This window comes from Podarcis gaigeae, assembly GCF_964106915.1.
Source record: "Podarcis gaigeae genome assembly, chromosome: 7".
NCBI classification, from domain to species: domain Eukaryota; kingdom Metazoa; phylum Chordata; class Lepidosauria; order Squamata; family Lacertidae; genus Podarcis; species Podarcis gaigeae.
In genome coordinates this window covers 89,188,595-89,214,164 of record NC_139683.1, presented here as the reverse complement: position 1 = coordinate 89,214,164, position 25,570 = coordinate 89,188,595, and the positions used below count along the sequence as shown (strand labels likewise).

General features: G+C 39.5%; 1 protein-coding gene and 1 long non-coding RNA gene across 3 annotated transcripts in view; both read right to left on the bottom strand.

The window, feature by feature from the left end:
* The window catches only part of CFAP61 (cilia and flagella associated protein 61), a 136,638-nt gene that overhangs the window by 62,305 nt on the left and 48,763 nt on the right, over positions 1–25,570 (bottom strand). For both annotated transcript variants that reach the window (XM_083748569.1, XM_083748568.1), the window contains exons 13-18: positions 23,523–23,662; positions 21,016–21,142; positions 20,627–20,704; positions 19,320–19,526; positions 16,559–16,693; positions 2,262–2,389 (exon numbers count right to left, since the gene is read on the bottom strand). In XM_083748569.1, the coding sequence (XP_083604695.1) occupies positions 2,262–2,389; positions 16,559–16,693; positions 19,320–19,526; positions 20,627–20,704; positions 21,016–21,142; positions 23,523–23,662 (815 nt within the window). The remainder of the gene's footprint in view (positions 1–2,261; positions 2,390–16,558; positions 16,694–19,319; positions 19,527–20,626; positions 20,705–21,015; positions 21,143–23,522; positions 23,663–25,570) is intronic.
* On the bottom strand, positions 2,762–4,438 carry LOC310849001. The gene is made up of 3 exons (XR_014566725.1): positions 4,393–4,438; positions 4,120–4,327; positions 2,762–3,744 (listed from the first exon to the last, which is right to left on the bottom strand). It is a non-coding gene; the product is annotated as an uncharacterized lncRNA (long non-coding RNA).

Genomic DNA, 25,570 nt, shown 5'->3' with positions numbered 1-25,570 from the left:
GGCTTGGGGGGGGTCATACGTGTTGACCTCCAGCTTGCAGATGACCCATTAGTCCTGGGCTTGAGGCTATCATGCGATAGCCCTCCACCAGCGGGTCTGTGAGGGATATATACCCAATGCCTAAGCCAAATCCAACCTATATCTGGAATCAATAAAATGGTGGCCAGTTTTAAAATCCCAGAACATTGTCCTGTCCAGTTTGTTCACCTTCTTGGCTCAGGTCTTGCTCTGGTGTGTGTCAGTGTGAGCAGGTCTGCAATTACTGCCTTTGTCACATCTAATTTGTCCCACAAAAGGACTAAAGAAGGAAAATTGATTTCATTTTTCCAGGTCTGTTTAAATGGCATGATACTTCTTTGCTGCTGTTGTGTTTTTTATTTGTTTATTTTTAGAGGTTTGATTTTATTTACAAAATTCGGAGACACCATATTTCAAAAAATAAACAAAATAATAGGTGAAGCCACCATGAAAACTCCACAATTAGCATTATTAAATATTATTAAATGTGTTTGTAGAGGAACATATGCTTGTTTGTTGTAGGATATATGCTAGTGGTAGTAGAAATAATGGTGGCTCGGTTCTGGAAGGACTTAAAGAGTGCATATTTGGCATGTTTGCAGGCCAAACCACGGGAAATTGTCTGAATGAAAAGCTCACCTAAAATTATGTATACAAAAAGGAAAAACACAGAGATACTTTTGCTGAAGGCTCCTACAGTTTTATTTTCAGTAGCTGTAGGCATTCCTTCAAATACCCTAGTTCCCAAACTGTGTAGGTTTCAAAGCTAAGCAACAAAAGTTTGAATTGTGCTTGGAAATGATAGGCAGTAGTTTAATTAAGAACTGGTGAGATGTATTCTGTATGACCCATCTGTATGACCGTTTTTGGACAAAGTCATCAAAGGCAGACTCATTGCAGTACATTGGTACCTCGGGTTACATACGCTTCAGGTTACATATGCTTCAGGGTACAGACTCCGCTAACCCAGAAAATTACCTTGGGTTAAGAACTTTGCTTCAGGATGAGAACAGAAATTGCGTGGCGGCAGCAGGAGGCCCCATTAGCTAAAGTGGTGCTTCAGGTTAAGAACAGTTTCAGGTTAAGAACGGACCTCCGGAACGAATTAAGTACTTAACCCGAGGTACCACTGTAGTCTCATTTGGAAGTTATGAGAGCATGAACAACAATGGTTTCAAGTATTGTTTTAATTATTTGTTTTGCAATGTTATTTGTGTTTAATCAAAAGTAAATTATACTGAGTTCAAGCAAGCATACATAGGATTCAGCCTTAAACTCTTATGCTGTAGACCACCTTGAGTGCAAAAACTAGAAATGTTGGCTAAAATACTTTAAAATAAACACATTGTGAGGTACCCTTAGAACAAGAGACTCACTTTACATCTGAACCCCCATGCATAACTGTCCACACTATGAGGCAAACCTGCTTGCCATGGGTATACTGCTGTTACACTACTTTCCCATCACAAACATTTTTAAAAATTATTATTATTATTAATACCCCACCCATCTGGAGGGGAAAATGTATGTGCTTCTTAAAATAACCACACAGGCATGTCTACAATACCCAGCATGGCTGAGCCTCCGTTCTGCACGTAAATAGACATGCACATTTATTTCTAAATCACCTACAGTATTTGCTTTGTGCAAGTCAAAGTAAGACCCAGGACCTTTCCTTAAGCAACCAGTTTAAAAGACTATGCATGAAAGGGAAGGGAAGTAGAGGGGAAAGGTAGGAAGGTTAATTTGAGAATGGCAATATGCACTAAGCAGATCTATTCTGGCTGGGAGGAAACTGTTACAGTCATCATACATCCCTCCTTCTCTAGCTGGCAACTTCCTCTTCTCCTCACCTCTGCATTCCCAGGGCATAAATTCTGCAAAGGAAGAAGGAAGGAAGCCCCCTGCAAGCAATGAGTGGGATTAAGTGAATATTCCCATTTCTAATGTTTTGCTGTAAGGGGTATGTTGCCTACCCTGTAAGTGCTTGCTGCAGGAAACACCTAGGTACCTACAGCAATCTTATTTGTTGTATACACATTAGGGCCAGCCTGAGACATCCCCAACATGGGAGTGAAGGTGGAAGGGGAAAAGACACACAGTGCGCACACAGAGCTTTGGGTCACAGTAGCATAAGTAAGTTAGAAAAGCTGAAGAAACTCAAATGTAGAAAAAAACCAGAGAAATATTAAAGCATACAGGGTTTCCCTAATTATAAGAAGCTACACACATTAAATACTTACCAAAAAGTCAATGTTTCTAGGAATGAGATTCCAACATTTGATGCCCCAACTACTACAATTCTAGCATTCACCGACACTTTAGGCTCCAAGGACAACTTCCGATTAAAGTGGTTCAATGCATACTTTACCTGCAAGAGGAGTTAACAAAAAAGAAGTGATGACAAAATGATGAGAACTCTTTAAATGATTTCTAACAGCATTACTAAGGAAACAGTCTCAACCATACGCAGATATTCCAAAATTTGAAGGAATGGCATACACTGTACTTCTATGGAGCTGCCACCACAGATCGTGACTAAACAATTTGTGATATAGTTAATTTCATTCCTATAAGAACAGAAAATTTATTGAAAATGATGAGCCATTGTTGTGAAAGACAGCTGACCATAAATACCAAATTAAAACAGCTTTGGAGAACTGAGCCCAAACTAACAAAATGAATTTTAATAGGGACAAATGTAAGGTTCTACACTTAGGCAGGAAGAACCAGCACACAGTAGTACACTAATAAAGGATTTAGGGATCTTAGTAGACCACGAATGTGATGCAGCAGCAAATAAGCTAAAGCTATTCTAGGCTTCATCAGCAAATGTCAAGTGTCCACATCAAGGGAAGTAAAAGCCTTGATCTTTCAAGCAGTTTCAAACCATACCTAGAACACTGTGCCTAGTTCTGGGCACAATTTAAGAAGGATAATGACAAGCTGGAATGTGTGCAGAGGAGGGTGACGAAGATGATCCAGGGTCTGGAAACCAAGCCTTATGAGGAACAATTGAGCAAACTGGGTATGTTTAGCCTGGAAAAGAGGGGTCTGAGAGGAGATATGATAGCCATCTTCAAATATCTAAAGGGCTGTCACATGGATGAAGGAGCAAGCTTGTTTTCTCCTGCTCTGGAAGCCAGGATCCAAACCAATGGATTCAAGTTACAAGAAATGAGATTCAAACTAAACATTAGGAAGAACTTTCTGACAGGAAGAGCTGTTCGACAGCTACATCTGCAGTGGACTCTCCTTCCTTGGAGATATTTAACCAGAGGTCTGTCTTATGATCTGTCTTGTATGATCTAATTGAGATTCCTGCATTGCAGGGGATTATACTCTTCCAACTCTACAATTCTATCATTTTGTGATCCTAGGTGTGACACTGCTGTTGCTCACAACGATGCTAGTGCTTGGAGCTTCTCTAAAGTTTTAAGCAGAGTTAAAAATTGGATTCTGTGAACAGGTTTAGCTGCTGACTCACTTTGCTGGCCTGAAAAGCAACAAAATTCCAGTACAGAATCCAAATAAAGGAAACATATTCCTAAAGATAAAAGTGTTAATAATTTAAATGTGTGTTCTTTTTAAGAATTTTTTTTAAAAAACTCCAGATGCATGTTTTTCCTCTGATAATACTTTTGCAGTGCAATCATGACATCCAGTGGCCAATGTCAGCGACTAGTATCAGTCAAGTGGTGTCCCTAAAATATTCCTTTATATGTTCTACAACATTCTTTAATGATTAAGGTAAAGGTAAAGGTACCCCTGCCCGTACGGGCCAGTCTTGCCAGACTCTGGGGTTGTGCGCCCATCTCACTCAAGAGGCCAGGGGCCAGCGCTGTCCAGAGACACTTCCGGGTCACGTGGCCAGCGTGACATCGCTTCTCTGGCGAGCCAGAGCTGCACACGGAAACGCCGTTTACCTTCCCGCTGGTAAGCGGTCCCTATTTATCTACTTGCACCCGGAGGTGCTTTCGAACTGCTAGGTTGGCAGGCGCTGGGACCGAGCATCGGGAGCGCACCCCGCCGCAGGGATTCGAACCGCCGACCTTTTGACTGGCAAGTCCTAAGCGCTGAGGCTTTAACCCACAGCGCCACCTGCGTCCCTCTTTAATGATTACATACCTAGTAATTTCAAAAGATGTATTTCAGGTGCAGCAGTACTGGAGACATACTAATTTAATTCTTCCTTCTTCCATGGGAACTCGGAGATTGTTGTAGAATGGGAAGAGATCTTTAACAAAATTCTTAGCACTCATATGAAATACAATTCTCATAAATTTGTGTGTGTGTGTTGATAGTTTTCCTGCTTGGCAGGGGGTTGGACTCGATGGCCCTTGTGGTCTCTTCCAACTCTATGATTCTATGAACATTAGTGATTGGTTATGTAGACATGCACTGAATATCTGCCCCGTTAAAGAGACACCAATCCACCCTCTACAGGAGCCAGAGCTGCTGCTACTCAGCAGGCCCAGCCTAGAGCATGGCAGGGCCGGCCTGGAGCAGCTGTTGCTCTTAAAGAAGAGCTCATGGAGCTCAGAGGTAGGAACAGAGGAAGGAGAGTGGTTTTCTGGGGAGAGAAAGAGAAGGGCAAAGGCTTGAGGGGCTACAGTCTCTTGACTCCAATGCTGCTTTTTTATCAGCCATCAAGGAGGTACAGGGGGCCTTAAAAAGAGGCCTCTGCTACCACCCCACCCTTCTAGGTAGATGATATAATGGGACAGAGCTGCTGGGATTAACTGTAGGGTATCCGAAGAAGGGGTCAGTGACAGGACTGCTGGACTGCCTACAAATGCTGAAATAAGGAAAAGACTATGAGATCTTAAGTTGAAATGCTACAAAATGTAATAGGGTGGACAAGAGCCATCAAGAACACCAGGAAAGGAAAATCAACCTAACCCCATTAGATAAAAACACCTGCTTCTAAATTACAACTTCGTTCTGAACTTGAAAAACTGCTTGCCCTTCTCTGTCTTTTCCTGTTACTTCCCTTCCCTTGCATGTCTTGTCTTTTTAGTTTGTAAGTGTGAAGAGGATGGACTTCACCTTATTAGACTGTACTATGTCATAAAAATAGAAACCTGGGGTATAGGTTTGTTTGAGGGTTATGGGGTGGCTTGCCAAACCGATTTGTCTGGGTTCAAAGTGGGAGCTGGAAAACCCACTGAAGATGCATGTGTCACGCACAGTCTGTATGCAGTTGGGAATTAATACCCAAGAACCTGATTGAACCTTGATTGTGGGGCATATGAGTCACAGACTACATCTGCCAGTGTCTTGCTTTGGTACTAAGTTTATGAATGGCAATCCTTACTAAGCTTACTGTGTCTAGATAGAGAAAATGGATGGATTTTGTTCTTTTGCTCAAAGTTGGGGAGATTCCTTTGTGTGCATATAACTTTTATTGGGTTTAAACCTTCTTCCTAAGAACTACCTTCTTTTTATATCTTTGAAGTAAATTTTTGGCTTCTTAAAACCCTAGTCTAAAAGCTCTTACATGCTACTTTTGAGTTGTTCTTAGGGAAACTCATGAAACATTTTAGGCTAATTGGGAAAAAGCAGCACTGCAGTAAATAACTGCTTACCTGGAGACAGCAGAAAGGTCTAAGGGCAGGCATGGCCAAACTTGGCCCTCCAGCTGTTTTGGGACTACTGTTCCCATCTTCCCTGACCACTGGTCCTGTTAGCTAGGGATGACGGGAGTTGTAGTCCCAAAACAGCTGGAGGGCCAGCTTTGTCTAAGGGTAAGGGTTAGCAGAGCTGTGTACTCTCTCAGTTGGCCAGGAACTCCCTTGTGGTGCTGGGAAGCTGGAGGGCCATGACAGTAAGTCTTATGGCAGCACTTACCCCCTTCTCTTTTTTTAATTGATCCGAGTCACTTTGGGATACAAATTGTTTGAAAAGTGGGTGAAAAGTATATTAATAAATGGTTGGTATGGGGGTTTACTTCCTTAATCTGCTTCAGGCCATCTGAAGAAAAATGACTGCAAGTCTGCTTTATTCTTCACAAATGGCATGTACTACTGTAGCTAGCATAGCAATCTAATGCCTGTTCCATTCAATGGGATTTACTCCTACATAAGTATGCACAGGATCAAGAATTTTGCCCTGTTGGATTGTGTTCTTACAGTGGCCAACTAGATGCCCATGTCACATGTCAATAAAGCACTATTGAGTATTTTGTATGTATTTTAAGTAATTTTTATACTGTATGGCACAATGGTAGAAGGATTCAAGAGAAGGGGAAAGATAAGCAAGATGTATTTTTTCCATTTTCCTTCCTTTGAAGGCTATCCCAATTCTGTGAGCCCTGAACAAGTAATCATTAACTAATATGCAACAGAGCAAGATTTATTACCTGTGAATACAAGCACTAGGCCTTGTGTTTAGCTTAGCCATTCCTACTGTGGCCGCCTGTCACATTGTTTCCACATGGGAGGGCAGAGTGCCCTCCTGTTATTTCTCTGGCAGTTGCTGGCAAGGGGGACATTTCTGGTGTGAAATTCAAGGGTCGGTTTTGCATGAGGCAAGTCAACTCCATTGATTTTAAGTAACAATTTACCTCCACTTAAAATGCATACACAGGACTTTAGGGAAGAGGCACACTATTGACTCAAGTTAAATCTTGTGTATTTCATCCCATCCAGCCTCCGTTTAAATATCCACTTACAAATCTGAGAATTTCCTCTGCAATTCAAAATGTCTGGTCATACATTTATGAAGCCAAATCCATGATCAGTGTACATACATTGCTATCAAACTATAAATATTTATTTGTGGCTTAAATACCTTTTAAAAAAAAACTTTTTGTAAGGCATTTAATGTAGAACTGCTTGCCATACAAATAACCAACCACCTGCTAATTCCAGTTCTATAACACCCATTCTGAGCTTCTACAACAGTGAATCTGCCTGAAAAATGCTGTTAAGGTATCTTCTATTTCATTCTCTTTTAAAAGAAAAACATATTAGAGGTGCAAGAAAGAATAAATCAACAAAAACTGTTGTATTCCCCTTGTTCAGACTCTGTGATACAATGGACTGTTGACACAATTGCTGGCTGCAAGTTAGTCTGATGTACAAGAATGGATCACTACTAATGTAGTCACTCTGAGTGTGTTGTCTCTGAGTATCCTACTATATGGAACATGGCTTCCCCAAGACAGTACTGATGCATACACACATCCAATAAATGAATAGGTGATGGAATATAGCAGGAACCCTTTTCAAGTCTGTGTTGTTTCAGGCCAGTTGGCTTCAAGATGGCAGCAGGAGGTCAGTTAGCAAGCTATGCAGTAACCATGGAAACCCCGATTGAGTCACTTTACACTCCCTCTGGATTGTCATACTGGGAAGCAGAATTGTATTGCTATACCTCAGACAAAAACAAAAATTGCCTATCCTACATACAACACTTCTTTTCACTTTTTTCAACCCTCCATTGATAACTGCCCATCTACAGTTTCTTCCACTTTCCATTTTGTTGTTCATTCTAATTCCTCTAATCTACCCCACTTCTGTCAGCCTCCTAGCATTTTTATTACTCTTACTCATCTGAGAATTTTGCCCTGCCTTTCTCAACAGGAGGAGACTCATCTCATGTCTGTTTCCTCTGCCATTTCTTTCTTTGGGCCCTTGATCTCCTCAATATCTCCATTCCTGTTCTCTTGGTCTGCTGTATCCTCCACACCTCTTTACTCTTTATTTTTATTTATACCCTGCCTTCTGAAGCTTCTACTACCTTGAAGAAGCACTTGCCTGCTCAGTCACACTTTGATGTAAGAGCAGCTAAGCCAATGGCAGCAAAAGAGGCATCACCACTTCTTGACGACATCCACCCGTCTTTAAAGACAATCGACCGCACCTCTGGGGGTGAAGTCAAGCTGCTGCATTAACAACACTGAAGTGACCTCCCTGGGGTGCAAGACTGGGCAGTGCATATGAAAGTCCTGGACTGCCCAGATGACAAGACCCTTCTTTTGGCCCCAGTGATGTTCTCCAAAGGAAAGCAGAGCAATATGTTTCTGCATGTGCAGAAACAGCCTTCTAGACCCACTGTTGGTCTTGTCCGCTCAATCTGCCAGAGGCTGTCTTCACATGCAGGGAGTGTCCCTAACTCACAGAGGATTTGAGACCCATTGGCTACCCTCACCTGGTTTAGCCAGCCAGTTGAAGCTGTTTCCCTTCAGGGTGAGGCTGCTTTCACATGCTAACAGCTTCTAGGAACCACAGGTGAGAGCGGAGTGCAGGCTGGGGACCAAAGGTAGACAAACTGTCCCAGAAGGAGTACAAGGTGTCTCCCACTAGAGATACTACCCTCCCCTAACACCCCATACACCCCATACTGGTAAGCAGTGGGAATACAAGGCCCCCTTCTTTCACTCATCAGAAAGAAAAAGAGACTCATTCATCCCCTTCAGGCTGTGAGGAAGGGACCCTTCCCTTTCTCCAACCCTTCTTGGAAACTTATTGAGGTTATCTGTGCACTACTTTCAGAGCATCTGACAACCAATACAAAATGTTGGTTTTTTTAAGGTTAGAAATGGGGAAAGATCCTTTCTCTACCGTCTGTCTGCTGGGCTTGGGCTACCTGTCTCTTACCTTCAACTTACAAAGTGGCCAAGGGTGATTTTTTATATATATTTTTGAAAAAGAGATGAGCCTCAACACTCTGTGTTGCTCCTCCAAATTCAAGTCCATGCTGATCCTCAAGAGGCATCCAGACACCTGTGCACCTCCTCACTGAGACAGCAGTGACGCACCCAGGCCCAGAACTACACTTATTACATGCAATGCTTTAAGAACACTGCTGTGTTTTAAAAACATGTTTTAAGAACTTTCCCCCTTTACTTTAAAAACTCTGCATGAAATATTATTTTTGATAGGGGCCTGGTACCTTCATGCAGAAATCTGCTAAAATGTGATTTTGCATGCAGGGTCACAAATTTTTATTCAATTCACACACATTCCAATACAATATTCAATGTTTATTGTTATAAAAAAAATCAAAACACTATTTTGCTCCTCAAAAGGTATGTTCAAATCTACTTCAGTATAGCTAATGTTGTTACATACTTAAATTTAATCTAACACTTTGATGCTCTGAGCCCTTAATATTGTGACTTCAAATGTCAGACATTTCCATTTGATATGCATTTAATTTTGAAAGAGCTTCTGTTCTGAGTCTAACCCAGGAAAGCTCCTGCTGCACCTCTGCAAAAGACTCGCAGCTGGGTCCCAGAAAACACTTGCTGAGATTTAATGTGCCAAAACTCAGCAGGCTGCCTGGCTTGTCAAGACCAGCCTCTGGTTCTATCACAATACCTTGCCTACAATACCCCAGGCCTATAATTTCTCTAACACAGCTACAATTCCATACTTTCAAAGTAGGATTAAATCACAGAACCCCACTGATAGTGGGGTCATGTTTTATGTGGATAGTAAGCTTCCTGTACCTTCATTATTTCTCTGTTGTCCATATTATGTTCTCCAAATCACTGCCCTCTCACACTTTCCCCTCCCTCAACCCAGATTTTCTTACTGTACTTTCTCTTTTTCAGAGTATTCCTAGTATGAGAAAATCTGGACTGAGGGAGAAGGAAGTGTGGGATGACAGTGATCTGGAGGAGAACATCATGGATAATCAATGGAGGTACAGGAAACTTGTTGTTGTTGTTGTTTAGTCGTTTAGTCGTGTCCGACTCTTCGTGACCCCATGGACCAGAGAACGCCAGGCACCTCTGTCCTCCACTGTCTCCCGCAGTTTGGTCAAACTCATGCTGGTAACCTCGAAAACACTATCCAACCATCTCGTCCTCTGCCGTCCCCTTCTCCTTGTGCCCTCCATCTTTCCCAACATCAGGGTCTTCTCCAGGGAGTCTTCTCTTCTCATGAGGTGGCCAAAGTACTGGAGCCTCAGCTTCACAATCTGTCCTTCCAGTGAGCACTCAGGGTTGATTTCCTTCAGTATGGAGAGGTTTGATCTTCTTGCAGTCCATGGGACTCTCAAGAGTCTCCTCCAGCACCATAATTCAAAAGCATCAATTCTTCAGCGATCAGCCTTCTTTATGGTCCAGCTCTCACTTCCATACATCACTACTGGGAAAACCATGGCTTTAACTATACGAACCTTTGTTGGCAAGGTAATGTCTCTACTTCTCAAGATGCTGTCTAGGCCTGTCATTGCCCTTCTCCCAAGAAGCAGGCGTCTTTTAATTTTGTGGCTGCTGTTACCATCTGCAGTGATCATTGAGCCCAAGAAAGTAAAATCTCTCACTACCTCCATTTCTTCCCCTTCTATTTGCCAGGAGGTGATGGGACCAGTGGCCATGATCTTTGTTTTTTTGATGTTGAGCTTCAGACCATATTTTGCGCTCTCCTCTTTCACCCTCATTAAAAGGTTCTTACAGGAAACTTACTATTCACATTAAACAACAGTGTGGATGAGCGTACTGTCTTTTCTGTGAATGCACATAAGACAAAAGAAATACACAAAAATATGTTTCCCTACTTTCAGAACTGCTATAGAATAAGTTTTGAAATTCTATCTTGGTGTGCCATATAATTAAGCATCCAGATTTTATACTTAAATTAATAATCACAGCACAACTGAATAGCAACAATGGGATATAAACAGAAATGTGCATCTCACTTTGGGGGCATTGCTGAGTATTAGTATTTGAAGAATAATATTTATCTCGCCTTTCCAAACAGCTCTCATCACATTCAGCAGGATATCAACCCATAAGATTTGTGCTAAAGGTTAATGAAGAAAGAACCAGCTTTGCAGGCCAGAATGAATATTCCAGTTTATGGAAAACAACATTAACACCTGTATACTACTGACATCATGCTTTCAAAGTGAAGATAGGTCACCTTACTTTTAATTTCACACATGCACATAAGTGGTAAACATTCAGAGCATTCTTGTTAATGATGCCATCTGCTGCCTCCTCATAATTGCATAATGCTCAGGCTTCCAGACAAGATGTAATGGCAGCAATACACAAACCTGCTGACATTTACAGTGAGAAAATTTATGATCAGCCATCAGCTCAAAACAAATGTGTTTGCATGACTGCTAGTGCTATAAAATCATCAACTACACGGAACAAGTGATGGTAGAATAAGTAATGGGTTTTCATCCATGCATGTTTTACACAAATCATTAGCAATTTGTTACTCACGTACAACAGAATCTTGAGCAACAGTTACTTCTTGGAAAATCACTCTCTACCTTGCTAAATTAAAGCTGTACTGTTGAACCATACTTAGTTTTACATGATCTCATCTACAATATCATAGATTGATGCTTTACTAAAAGGCTGGACTCAAAAGCACATGTATCAGGGAGTAAGTCCCATTCAGCTCCTTTGGATTTCTATATTATTTTCAGCTGATCTGAAAACGACCCAATTTCCACTTCATTTTCTTGAAAACTAACTGCCCTTGTTGCCAATTTTGGCACTACTGACTCTATGGCTCTGATGCATAACAAATGTTGAGTTGCCTTCTGAAAAGACTTTTGGTTTGTGGGATTGCTATGCATTGGCAAACAAGTGAACTCTAGAGAATATCCAGCCAACATTGGGTCCAAAACCCACTTGTCCATCTGCTCTTCCACACGTGGGCAAAGTGCAGTAATCTGCCCCCAACAGACCCATGCACCAGTGCAAGTTTGGTGTCAGGCTGAGGAGTTCCTTTTGTGAACTTAAAGATGAATATGGAGGCTTTTGTGACTGAGGTCCTGCATGCCCAGATGAGTGCTCTTTCAGTTCTAACATGCCTTGAAACCTTCACATGGGAGCAAAAAGTGGTTCTGATTAATTCTGAAAGAGCTGCAGGGCTTTAGACTTGTGCTCATTTTTCTCACCCATGGGGAGCAAGTTTTTCTTATCTCAGGACTCTACTAATACCACCTCCAAAATGGAGTGCTGACTAGCCTGGCCTGTGAATCTGGGTCTACATCCCACTTCCACAGCCAAATATTCTGGTGCCCCACAGAATTGGCTGACAGACCCCTGGACTCAAAACTGTAGCAAATCCCTGTGAAGAGTTAAGCAGGTTCATAGCAGGAGCCCCAAGCTTTGCATGGGCAGCAGAGCTTCTAATATGGAGTCCTGTGAGGTATGGATTACCAAACTGAAAACGCATAAGCTAATGCTTGTGCAACAGCAGCTTTCATCACATAATGGTCACCAGTACACCATTATCCAGGCTGCATTTGATCAGTGGACTGTGATCAATATTCTACGGTTCTTTGGATTAGGAAATGCAAACCTGTGTTTCATAAACCATTACCAAGCTGAGAAATCTTTCAACAATAACAAGAGATTCTGCAGCCTTTTTGCGTTCGCAGCAGCAGGAGAAACAACAATCTTGAAGTACATAATAAAACTTGACAGAGCGCAATAAAGATACAATAAAACATGAACAATGGATGGTCAGAATCAAGAAGTAATTAAATAAACATATTACATTTTTATTCTGCATCATGGAACAGTTATTACTGTTAATTATAGCACCTATTTCAGGGTCATATTCATAATTTAAAAAGACAGATGGACAGCAGACTGCTTCCAGATGGTGAGAAAGTAAGTTGAAAATAAATGTTTAAAATACAATTATTAAAAATTAGCTAATCTCAAGTTAATTATTCACATGGGATAACAATAATACTGTCAAAAGATATTCTGCTTAAACCACATTTCCCCCTTGATCCAAAAGGGATACTCTCGCTGAAGAATCTGTTCTCCCTGTGAAACACCTCTAATTATTATGGCTTATTGAAGAGCCCATTGGTATCCCTATATCTGTGGAATTTCTTGTGACCTTTATTCTCTTCTAAACCACATGATCAATTTCCCCTTCCTTGGCAACCTTGGCAGTGTCCTGACAAATGAAGAAACCATTACTAATTGAATAACTAGCTGACTGGAATGCGAAAATGCTCTAAATATTTATTCTTTTCTTTTCTGGAGTAAAATGGAAATATTAATAGTTGCAGACTAGCATTCCAATATAACAGATTTTGTACAGTTATTGATAAAACAAAAACACTTGTACAATATATAAATCAAGTTAGCTTTGTCAGGAAGAAAAAATCCAAAGAAAATTGAGCAACACACATACAGAAATATTGGTGGCAATCCTAAACAGTAAGCACAGCAGATAGATGATTTAAAAGCAGACTTATTACCAAAGGGTTGTATCCAATGTTAGTCCTACTCAGAGTAGAACCACTGAAAATAATTTTCATGAATAATTTAGGTTCATTAATTCTAGCCTCTCTCCTAGACCCTGAGATCATCTTCTGAGGCCCTTCTCATGAAAGGTCCAGAGGGGCCCACATGAGGATTGGCCTTTACTGCAGTGGCTCCCCAGGGAGGTTTGGCAGGCGCCTTCACACCTTTGACACACAAAAAGTTCCTCTTCAACCAGGTCTTTGGCTGAGTGACATCCAGTGCCCTTTTAAAATGTGTTGTGGAAAGGGGGATTATTGGGTTGACTTTGTTTTTGTTGTTATTATGCATTTTCTTTTTTTTATATAATGTGATCTGCCCTGAGATCTACAGGTATAGGGTGGAATACAAATTTAATAAATGAACACATAATCAATCAATCAATCAATCAATCAATCAATCAAACAATCAAACAAACAAACAAACAAAGCGTCTAGTCTGAGTGTAACTTAGTTGGATACAATCCAAAGAAAGTATTTTTTTCACACAATAATTATCAATCTCAAACAACAGCAACTTAGTGTAGCATGCACAAGGCTTTCTTCCATCATGGAGCCTAAAGGGACATACATGTATGTTTGAATCCAAAGAAGAACTATGTGAACATTCTGTCAGCGCAAGGTTTTCTGCTTTGCAACTGAGTATTTCCTCCTCTCCTCCCCTTGCACATTTCCTAAATCTGGTCTAGGGGTTCCTCCAAACCCCTGGCGAATATTTTTTTCTTGGAGGGACAGGGGGAATATCCCATTGTGCAAGTAGAAACCCATGTGCTGGTAGGACTGCCCTTGGTTCCCAGGCAGTCTCCCATCAATGCAATGACCAGACCCAGGCATCCTTTGTTTCAGCAAGGTAATGGCCTCATGTGCCCTGGGACGTCTGGGGTCCAATACACCTTAAATGTTAGAGGCTGTGAGAGGCCAGAAAGAGATGAGTTTATTATTTGCCTCTTTATATAGCTTTAGTGCTCCTGCAAGTTTCCTATAGTGTCACTTTTCACAGGCAGAGAATTGCACATGCTAGAACAAAAGACTAATTTAGGACATTCCCCCCCCCCCCCCATTTACACAGGGGTTACATTCCAAGACGCATTGGTGAAATCACATAGAAACACTTTTTCCTTATGGCAACTGAGGACAAGCCGGTGACGGGAACAACCAAGGTATAAGACAGTACACTGGAGACAGGCAAACAGAGATAGGAGAGGACATATGGGATGCAGCTAGGACAGAAGATCTGGACAGCAATGAGATGGCTGGTAGGGGAATTTGGTGGGGAAATGTCACTGAGAAATTCTATTATGAAAATTCCAGGAATTAAAGGAAAGCATGCTGGGAAGAAGCAGAAAAGGGACATGAGAAGGGAATGTGGAAGGGATCAGAACAGTCGATAGAACAATATATATGTGTGGAGGATGGAATCAAGGCATAAATATGTTAGTATTTAATTAGGTTTTAGTCCAATACCAAGATATACAAACAACAAATTCCTATTTTGAAGAGCATGAACTAATCAGAAAAGAGGGTCTTGAGAAAATGGAAACCAGGAATTATTTTAACAATAAATATATAGAGAGAAAACTATATATTAATATAGATATATAGTTCTATAGACAATGAAAGAGATGTGTGTATATAAAAGTTGTTTTCAACTAAAGGATTCTTCACAAATGAGACAGCAAGCACAAGAAAAGCAGGGTGAAATTGTGCTAGAAAAATGTAAAATGTAATGGTTTTGAGGATTACTAAAAGATCGGGACAGAAAGGAAGGAATGGAATTAGAAAATAGAAGTACAGAGGAGATTTCATCACAGAATATAGCAGAAAGTAAAGAAGTAGAGAAAAAGTTCCTAGAAATATGGGGGGAATTCAAAACCACAATCTATACGGTTGAGGCACAGTTTGAAACATTTTAGCTATTTGAGATTTGTGAAGCCAAAAATCTATTAAGCAAATATGAAATGGAAAATTTGAACTGTGCTATAAGTTCTTTGTGTCAGAAAAGTAACATTCATCATAAAACCAATACAAAAACCTTTATGTATCTTTTTCTAGGTGATTTGCAAGTAGATGACTTAGCACCAACAAAGAAGAGGTATCTTGGCATATTTCTTCCTTTGTTACTTAAACATGGAAATGAGCAGACATACAATCCATTTTCCTTGTTTTAAAAAATTCTGCATGTCCAATTAGCATCAGTACACTATTTCTGTAAACTGCTTTGCGTGTGTTTGTTTGTTTTTTACAATCAAGCAGTGTACATGATTTTATGAAATATAAATTTCATAAACAGCTAAGAAACTAAAAAATACACTGAGAAAAATGTAAAGAATATTGCTGAATGCAGTTGTAAATGTGGGTCCATTTTATGTCCCCCAATCAGAGAAAGGTGAATCTATGTGCAGGAATAGGTTTCCACGCTTAGATATGCAAGGGGCAACTGTGGGGGCACAAAATCCCCCCATGTCCAACAGCCACATGAAGAGATTCCGATTTAATGATCTAGATGCACAGCAACAGATGGCCCACCTACTGCATCCCACCCCATCCTCAAGGCGCACACCACTTCTCCCTTGTTGGGGCTGGGGACATGTTGAAAAAGGGATTAGACAAATTCACGGAGGAGAGGCCATAATTTTCAACATGAATTTTCTCTTCTTTCAAAATCAGCATTGATATATTTTTATTTAAAGTGCTGACTGCACATACACAGCTAAATAAATAAATAAACAGATGGCTACACAGCAACCTCAGAGGTGGCAAAGCATTGAGTTGCTGGGAGCTGACAGCAAGAGAGGCTGTGGGCTCCAAGAGGCATCTGTTTTTGGCCACCGAAAGGAAGCAAAGCTGGGCTAGATGAAACTTTGCTGCTATGGTTCAGAAGAGCTCTTTTCATGATCACAGTCAGATACTGCTTTTTTCACTAGTGCAAATGGCCTTTTTCACGAGGGGAAAGCTATAGAAGGAATTACAAGCCCATGACTTTGTTTTTCAGGGAAGGATCAAACTGCAGAATAAAATAGTCTGATAAAATATCCATTCTGTGAATCTGACCATTTTAAATACTCAAATTATTATTATCAACATTCTGAATAATTTAAAGGCTGCTAGTTGCAATTCTCTGTTTGAAATACATGCTAAAAAAAGATAGCAGAGCACGACAAAGTAAGGGCATGAACATCAGGTTCAAGATAATTAAGAAGCAGCACACCAACATTAAGACAGTAATGTTATCCCATCTGCCAAATCCTACATTTAGTTGGAGCTATGCCTTTTGCTTACTGCTGCTTCTGTTACCCACCTGATCCTTAGAGACCTCTTTTGCTGGAGCATTTATGCCAAGTTTTTCCAGAGGATAGACAATCTGTCGTCTTGGTCGCACGGGAACCATGTAATGAAGGGCAGATGTCAGGGAATGGGCACAGGGATTCTGGAACTGAAGGACAACAAGCTATATTTTAGCGCAGATAATGTCATAAAAGTGCATCACAGATGTCTGTTGCGGTGCTTTGTGAATTTAAGAATCCTTTATCCTCTTGATTAAATCCAGGAGAAATATCACCAAAAAATAAATAAACACTCTCAGAGCAGAGGAATGGATTGCAGCTAATTCCTGACACTAATGAAGATAATTATGAGAGTAATTATATTACTATCTCAGTGGGAACGACAGATAAACAAGTGGTTTGGTTTATGGGATTTTGTAGCACAAGTAGTTTCCCCACAGGAATATATTCCTTCAGTGCAATCATGAATCATCTTCATCCATGCTCATTAAGGACGTTACATGCTTACTCTTCACCTCTGGTTGTTTGGCAAAGGAGAGGTTAAACATGCACACAGAAAATGCACATGAAGTAAAAAGTCGTTTTCATTCAAATACAAACGTTAATGAAGTAGCATAAACGTGAAGGAAAAAAATCTCCATCCTTCCATAAATACAGGAAATGATTAAAAATACATTTACCTTACTGCAGCAAGTTTAGTTATAATCTGCATTTAAACAACAGTTGGGGAGCAACAGGAAATGCAAAAACAAAAAAGTTTCCAAAAGTCTGTCACATTAAAAAAAAAAAAGTCTGGAACCTGCTGTTTAAACAGAAATGACATCCTATAAAAAAAACTTAATTTTCTTCAGTGTAGAAGAGAACCAAGTATTTCTAATGCTTCTTTCCTGCATAATTTCCCCCCATTTCAGCTGCATATATGGTAGTTATATTGAGGCATTCATTCAATCCCATATGCAATTAGAATTATGCAAGGGGAAAGGAGGGCCAACTTCTCGGGCTTCACAGACACACATCAGACAAGGTTCTGAAGCAAGGAGTCTTCTTTACATGCATAAGCTTCCCCCATGTGACCAGGGTTCCAAGCCACGTAAGGAGCCTACACTTGTTGAACAGGCTGCCCAATTCAGTTCTTTTTCTCTGCTATGTGGATGGCGGCAGAGCCAGGCAACAGGGATGCAACAGAGGGGATGGGGCCTGCAAGCATGATCCTACTCCCCCGCCTCATGTATTTCTAATTGTGTGAGGGCTTGAATGCCTGAATAGGGGTAATGGTAATATTTCAGGTCATAAAATGTAACTTGCTCGCCTGAAAGTGAGATCTTAAAAAGGGCTACGAACAGCAAGAGCACTCGGTAACTGTGATCCCAAGAGCCATGTGCAACATTCCATGTATGCACTGAAACTTGTCCTACTCTCCCTTCCAGGGACTAGGGGAGTCATTTTCCAGAGCTTAAAAGAGGCAATGGAGAATGGGGAGCATGTGCAGAGGGATTTCTTTGGATCAAGGCCCATTCCTTCGGAGTTTACACTGTCTTTTTTGTACAAAGGACATTTTCTTGAGTCCTTGTTCAAAATCAGTCCATCTGCAAGCATTTGAGGCTGACCTACCAAAGCTTATGGCCTTTTGGTTCCTAATGCTAATGAATATCAAAAGGAGAGAGGGTGAGGGATCATGTATTTGAAGGAAGTCCTTTGAGAGTCCTCTGTCAAGAGCTGAGCATTCAACTGTTCAGTATGAGATGAGGGAGTAAGGCTGCATCCACACTATTCCTTTAAAACACTTTCCCCCCTCCAAAGAATTCTGGGCACTATAGTCTGTTAAGGGTTGTTGGGAACTGTAACTCTGTGAAGGGTAAACTACAATACCCAGAATTATTTGAGGGAAAGAATGTGCGTTAAAAGGTATAGTGTGTGCAGAACATACTGAAATCTGAGATCCTTATATTTCTATCCCTCAAATTTATGTCCGAGTATGGAAACTTGGATGTAAAGGTTTAAAAATAAAGCACGATGTGTAGGTGGCAGCTTTGCACCCTTATTTTATAGGGAATTTCTCTAAAATGGATATCAACGTGACTACAGCTCTGGCTAAAGCAAGCTGAATTCCTCAGGTAACCTCATCGTAACCCAGTCTATACCATTATTTTAAGCAAGTAAATATCAATAATGAAAACGATGTAGAAAAAGCTATTTATTCTTTTTTAGGCTTTACTATTGAGCCATTTTGAAATGAGGTATCCTAAATAAAAAGCTTGTCCTATGCACACTAAAAGGAATGTGACCCAGAAGCTCATTGGATAAAAGTAAGGTTGGGCCCTAAAATTAACTATTTAAAAAGGAACTGCATGAAGAATCTTCTTTCCTGGAGGTTTTCAAGAAAGTTCACAACGTAGCTCTTGCTGATGGAAATAAGTTGAGACAACCAACTGACTCTCTTCTAGTTCTAGGATTCTACATAGAAAGCACACTTCTGTGGGTTTTAAAAGACAAACAGATGCGACTATACGCAATACATATAATATTAATAATTAGTAATTAGTAATTAATTATCATAATATATCCTTCGGTGTGAGCCTTGGGAATCTCTATTGGTTATATTTATTTCTAACTATGTAAGTTAGAAATGGTTGCCAATTGTTACACATATGTGTACATTTTTGTTGGCAAATTCTACATACACCCAAGGGAAAGAGTAAATAAAATTAAAAACCAATCAGCAACATTTACATATATAAATTCAAACTACTTCTTGACTAAATGATTATAGTTTACCTTGCCATCTTCAGGCTGAGGATAAATAGGGTAATAGAGACAAGATTTGTAGGCTAGTCGAAGCATCTCCTTCATAAAATGTTTTGCATAGTGATGAAAGACTGGATTCAGTGCAAAATGGTAAAGGTGACCATGCTCTTCCTGCTGGTGATGACTGAAATAAATAAAGTCTTCAATGTTGTAGTGTGAGCGAATATATTCTATATCCTGGAAAACATATCAATTCAATATACTGATTAAGGAAAGAGCTATGCTTCTGTTTTGGAACAGCTATAATGCAAATATTTGTATTTGTTTTTCTTTCAAGAAAGAGGGATCACTACCACCAAGGAAGTAACTATACACCAGGAAACTCTCCTGCACAAGTTCCGTGTCAGTGGGATTTGTGCAGATCATTTCCCAGTTGATTGTACTGTAAAATGAGACCATATAGGTAGCTTTTGAAAATGAAACAGTAGCTTTTAAAAACAGTTTTGCATTTATTTACAAACTATATTTAAAATGTCTGGCTGTTTTGTGTCCTAAAACCAAGACCATATGGACAACTATTAAAAATTAAGCATATTGGTAGAGGTGGGGTTTTTATTTAAAAAACAACATAGTATTGCTTTTATTTACAACTATATTTAAAATGACCAGTTATTGGCTTACTAGAATCTGTGGATTGATCCTCATTACCAAATTACAGGAATCCCCTAACTGTTGGAAGCAATTAATATACCTTTAAAGATATTGCATTCCATATCATCCAGAGTTAAAGTCATATGGTTTTCTACCATATTAAAATGAGAAATTTAACAAGGAATTGCTGGCAAGGTCACTCAGTTTCTCAGATGGATCCTGCCTGCCTTTATAAAACTTCCTTATCTTTGTAAAATAGCAAAGGGGAGCAAATAATAATTCATTTCAAAACTATTTCTTCTGTTTGAAGGCAGAATAAATCACCTTGAATCTCTATTTTTCAAGAAAAAAGGGACAAAAACATACAAATCGCATTTATGGTAAATATCATTCTGAATTTAGTGCCTCATTTTGTTTTAAAGAAGAACAAGACTGTGGATGAGAAAAACTGTATATTGCTGGGATATACAAAAGTTTCTCCTCCAGCAATCTTGTTTTTCTTTTCTCCTTTAACTAAGGATTGTTCAAACATTATTCACACATCACACATTAGCTGTGGAAGGAAGTGAATGTTCAAAATGTTTATCTGAATAAAAACATTCCTGCCTTTGAGAACATTTAACATTAATTTAGTGTTCTAAATCCTTCCATCAAAAAGGAAAAGATCTGCATATAAGAATATATACCGTTTCATTTCTAATAACTGATATTCCAACAATTTGATGCAAAACTTCTGCCACAAATGCTTGAATTGGTGTTCCATCCTGAAAAACAAAGCAAAAGATTTGGTGTACATTCTTATACTCTAATACTTTAATTAATGTTCTTTATTTAAACACCCATCTCATCTCAGCTCCCCTCCCACACAGTACACTCTGACATGGGTTATAATAATATAAAAGGCCCAAAGGGCATTTTACTTTTTGCACCAGAAAGGTGTTTTCTGTACACTGGTTTACTATAGTAGCAATTTTGAAGACTGCCAGTTTAGCATACACAAATTAGCAGATTCCTATTTGAACATTCTCACAATAAAGTTCAAACAGAAGCAATATAATGCAGTGTAACAACTTACTGGATCTCTTCGTGCCAATATGTAGCCATTTAGGTCATCCAATATACTTTTGTTCAATTTCAAAGTTTGGATTAGTAATTCAACACCGGCGACATCACTGGTTCTTGCTGGTCTTACAATAAAGGACCTGTTAGAGAAATAAACCCAAATCCTGTATATGCAGCAAACAATGGCATCTACAAATTGTCTCAGATTCCAGGCTTAAATACCCAAATGTGATTATCACTAGGAAAATTTTGGTTTTGATACTGCATTATCACACTGCAGTGACATCAAGTCACTTAAAACCCTTTAATGCTGGTTTGAGTTGCTCCTCTAGTAGACAAAAAGCTGAAGTTGGATTCAATATTCTTATACCTCACAGTGTACATATAAACAAACATACATCAATTTGAGATCAGTAACTGGCATGGCTTCTCTCAAATAATTCTGGGAGCTGAATTTTGGTGTATGAATGTATGAGCATCTCTCCACTTGCTCTGAAAAGTACTGGGTATTTGTGAACATGCCAAGCATTATGAACCAGTTCTGGATTAACACTTTCCATTTTAAATGTAATCGTTAAGAGTCTCTCATGAAACACAACCACCACTTGATTCTAAAATGCCCATATTAGATATCAGTGTTCAAAGATGGAGCCTCTAATTCAAAAACCCTTCCAGATCAGCACAATGTCCAATAACTGTTAAATATTCACCCACTCTTACAAGTACCATGTGGCCATCTCACCCAAAGAGAGCATACCGCGGGCTGAGCTGATGGATGCTTGGCTGCTCCATTCAAGAACAGTGAAAAGTAGCTGAATAAAATTGCATATTTTGATCAACTGTACTTATTACAAATCATATTTCCCTAAAATCTAGTGCCAAAAGATTTGTAGTAGGTAAACTCCTAGGTACCTGCTTATGTCTGGATAAACCACTAACCTTTCATTGACAAGCAGCAGAGCACATTCTGTAGACTCCTTTATTATTTATATACCAGGGAGTCATCTAGACTGAGTTGGCACACATTCATTTTACCACTTGTTGATCCTTGCCCATCAAATGACTGAGCCATCAGAGGTTAACACAGATAGAATGTTTGGCAAAATAATAAGTAAAAAACCAGTAGTACGTGCATCATTACGTCTGCGGTTGTTTATTTGCCTAAAGAGGCAAGAACTCTACTAGTCCACAAAAACATCAAAACAGCACCATAAAATAACTAATATGGGAAAGTTAATGAGCATATTTTGAGGTTGCTACTATTTTTCTATGCTATTTTCCTTTTGAAAACTTTCCACAGAGTAGAGGTTGTATGTGAGAAACGCTGCTGAGTTGGAAAGAGCAGTAAGTTTGAAACACGGGATTTTTTTATAAATCAGAATTGTCGCTTATCTATTATTAATATAGTACAGGATACATTTTATGACATCTTTTGATACTTTCCTCCTATTTCTCTGGATGTCAAACACTGACTACTTCTACCTCCCCAGTATATACTCACAAAATACATGCAATTAGTAATAAGCAGCTGAAAATGGGTAGAACAGTACCTGAAAAATTGGTATCTACATAAAAAGCTGACCCATTATGAGAATCAAAGACTAAGAAAAAAGATATACTTAGCCTCTTTATGTTTATTTTGCCCTAAGTAAGGAATCAACTCATTCTAGAAGCCCAATTCATTTAACATAATTATGATGATTTGCTGTCAAAATTGAAGAGAAGTATCCATTAAGCATTTCAGCCTACACCCTGTTATGTATTATTTTTCATCCTTTCTTGTTAAGTAGCAGGCCTAGAGTTGAATTTGCCATCCTCTAAATTCTGTGTGAGGACTTTCCTTGTCAAAAGCTTTGCTAATCAGTATTTCATTTAGAGCCATTACCTTTACCTCTCTGACTTTGCACTTTCACAAGTCCTCCCTCTGTCTCTCTAGGCTTCCTTCAGTGGGCTTTGCTTTTCATCCATTTTGAGCAACTCACTTTTTATTCACATGTCTTTTAAAAACTCACTGTACAAAAACATCACATTGATCTTTGTTTAACTTCCTCATCAGGAAGGAATTATTAAGGGCTTGACACTGGCTTTTATGTTACTCAGAATTTTTCCATTACTGGTTAGTTTTCAGCTCACATTCACATCTTATCCGGAAACTATACTATTTAACATGGGTATCTTTATACAAGAACTAGGTGGTCTAGTTCTTTATATTTAATCCAACTCTTGCCTATAATGCTTTCACTTTTGTCTTTTCATTTGCCAGTAAATGCATATCTTGCTTAAAGTACCCAACTCTTTTGCCACAGAATAACTATTAAAATCCTTTGATACCCCTTTAAATTATACAGACCCTGGCAATAGAACTTTTTATAGATAATTTGTTTCCCACAAACAAAGCAACTGATTAGCAAAGATTATAAAAAGAAATAAACTGATAGAGTAAAACTAAAATGGTGTGACAACAACTCAGATACAAGCAATACCACAAAATCTTCTGTAGTAGTAAAATGTGCCACTAACTTGAGTAATCCTGAACGGTGAAACACATAGAGCTCTTGATCCAGTGTACAGCTGCTAAAGGGTATAACCCGGACAAAATTCTGGATCAGATAAAATTCAGGCACCATATGTGGAACCGAGATAATGCAGAAGTCTTTGTCCTGAAAGAAACACATAGGGAAAGACAATATTATATGCAACATATAGAACGGGATCAAAAGAAGCATGGCTGCAACTCCTCCTTTTTGCTCAGCCTCTTGAAGGTTAGAGGACCCTCCAGAATGGGATGGGATGTGCTGCAGGAAACTGCAGTGGGAAGGGGCAGCAGGAGGAATCCTGCTGCACAAGCAGTTCTCTGGATCCAAGCCATAATGCATGAAAAAAGGACTCAATGTGATTTATATATTCACCTCATTTTCATAAAATCACAAGAAGTGTAATAGTAACTGCGGGAAAGCAGTCACAGTTCCATAACCACCTTGCGTATAGTAATATAGAAAGGCAGTATACAAATTAAAAGTGAAATGAAATGAAATATCTGCTTAATCCCTTATTCTCTACAGAGCTCAATTCACTGTGAAATTCTCCCAGGCAAACCCCACTAAAATGCATGATGCTCTTGGCTGTGCTCTTGCACAATTCCTATTCATTTCAATGGGGCTTGCTCGGGAGAACATTATACTACATTATCCTCCACCAGGGCCAGGGCCTTCTCAGTGATGGCTCCGACCTGGTGGAATGCTCTGTCCCATGAGACCAGGGCCCTGCAGGATTTAACTTCCTTCCGCAGGGCCTGTAAGACAGAACTATTCCACCTGGCTTTAAATTTGAACCTGGCCTGATCTTTTATTCCCCTCCTTCCCTCCCCCTCCCCTTTTTGTGAAGATTGCCCACCCTGGGATCCCACAGCTGGTTCTCCCCTGGTCTCCTCGCTGGCCCAAGTGGGACTGATTTAGCCAGCTAGCTCTGGTGATCATCTAATGTTTATTGGATGGATTTCCCCCCTAAATTGATTTTTGATTCTTGATTTTATTGTTATTTACACTTTATACCGTATTTTATGCTGGTTTTTTTGTAGCATCAATTAAGTGTTTTAAATGTGTTGTTAGCCACCCTGAGCCTGGTTTTCCTGAACCGGGAAGGGCAGGGTATAAATAATTTTTTTATTATTATTTATTATTACATTAGCCTGATGAGATCATTTTTTCCACACAGATTAAGTGTATTTATACAAATATAATATTTTGCAATACATATAGTCCTTAGTAACTACCAGACCTTTTATGAAATAGTAAAAAATTGTCCATTTGGAAAAGGCTGAATTTGAAAATAAATATTTCAGTCCACAGTAAATAGAGATACTTTCTACATACTTTTCATTTTCACTTTCCACAATTATGACTTGTTCTTGAACACAGAATCTGTAACTGAATATGTAAGTAGCCACAGAGGTTTTCTGCTGTTAGTGTTTCTGTATTTTATCTATTTGGGCACCAAGCCATTCAGGCATATTGTATTGCCACTAATCTTGTGTCTGGAATTCTATGGTATATTAAAAATGCTGAAGCAGGAAGCATCCAAGTTACATTCTTTATTTCAGTTACACAATGTTGAATCTGGTTTTGTTTTAAAAAATTGACAATATGAGTTCCATTTATTTTATTAGGAAATGAGAAAAGATGATTTTAAAAAGTGGTGGTGAACCTGTGGCTCTCAAGATGAGTGGGGTGGGAACCTCTGGCCTGTGAGGCTGATTGGCAATGACTTCAAGCCCCACTGGGTTTGGCTACACTCAGGAGTTTCCAACTGGGGGAGTCTAGCCAATCTGTGCTGAAAGCAGAGCTTGGAGACAGTATCAATGAACCCCCTTGCTTCGATTCTCCTTTGCAGCATGGCCTGGGAAAAATGGAAAAACTTGGGGGAAGAAAAAAATTGTTACCTGATGTCTTGGTGATGTAGGTGAGGTGCCCCATCTGTGTTTCAGTGATCTGCCAGCGATGGGGGAAATAAGGATTTGGCCTGCCGGGCTGAAAAGATTCCTCATTCCTGCTCTAAATATTAAAGGTAAA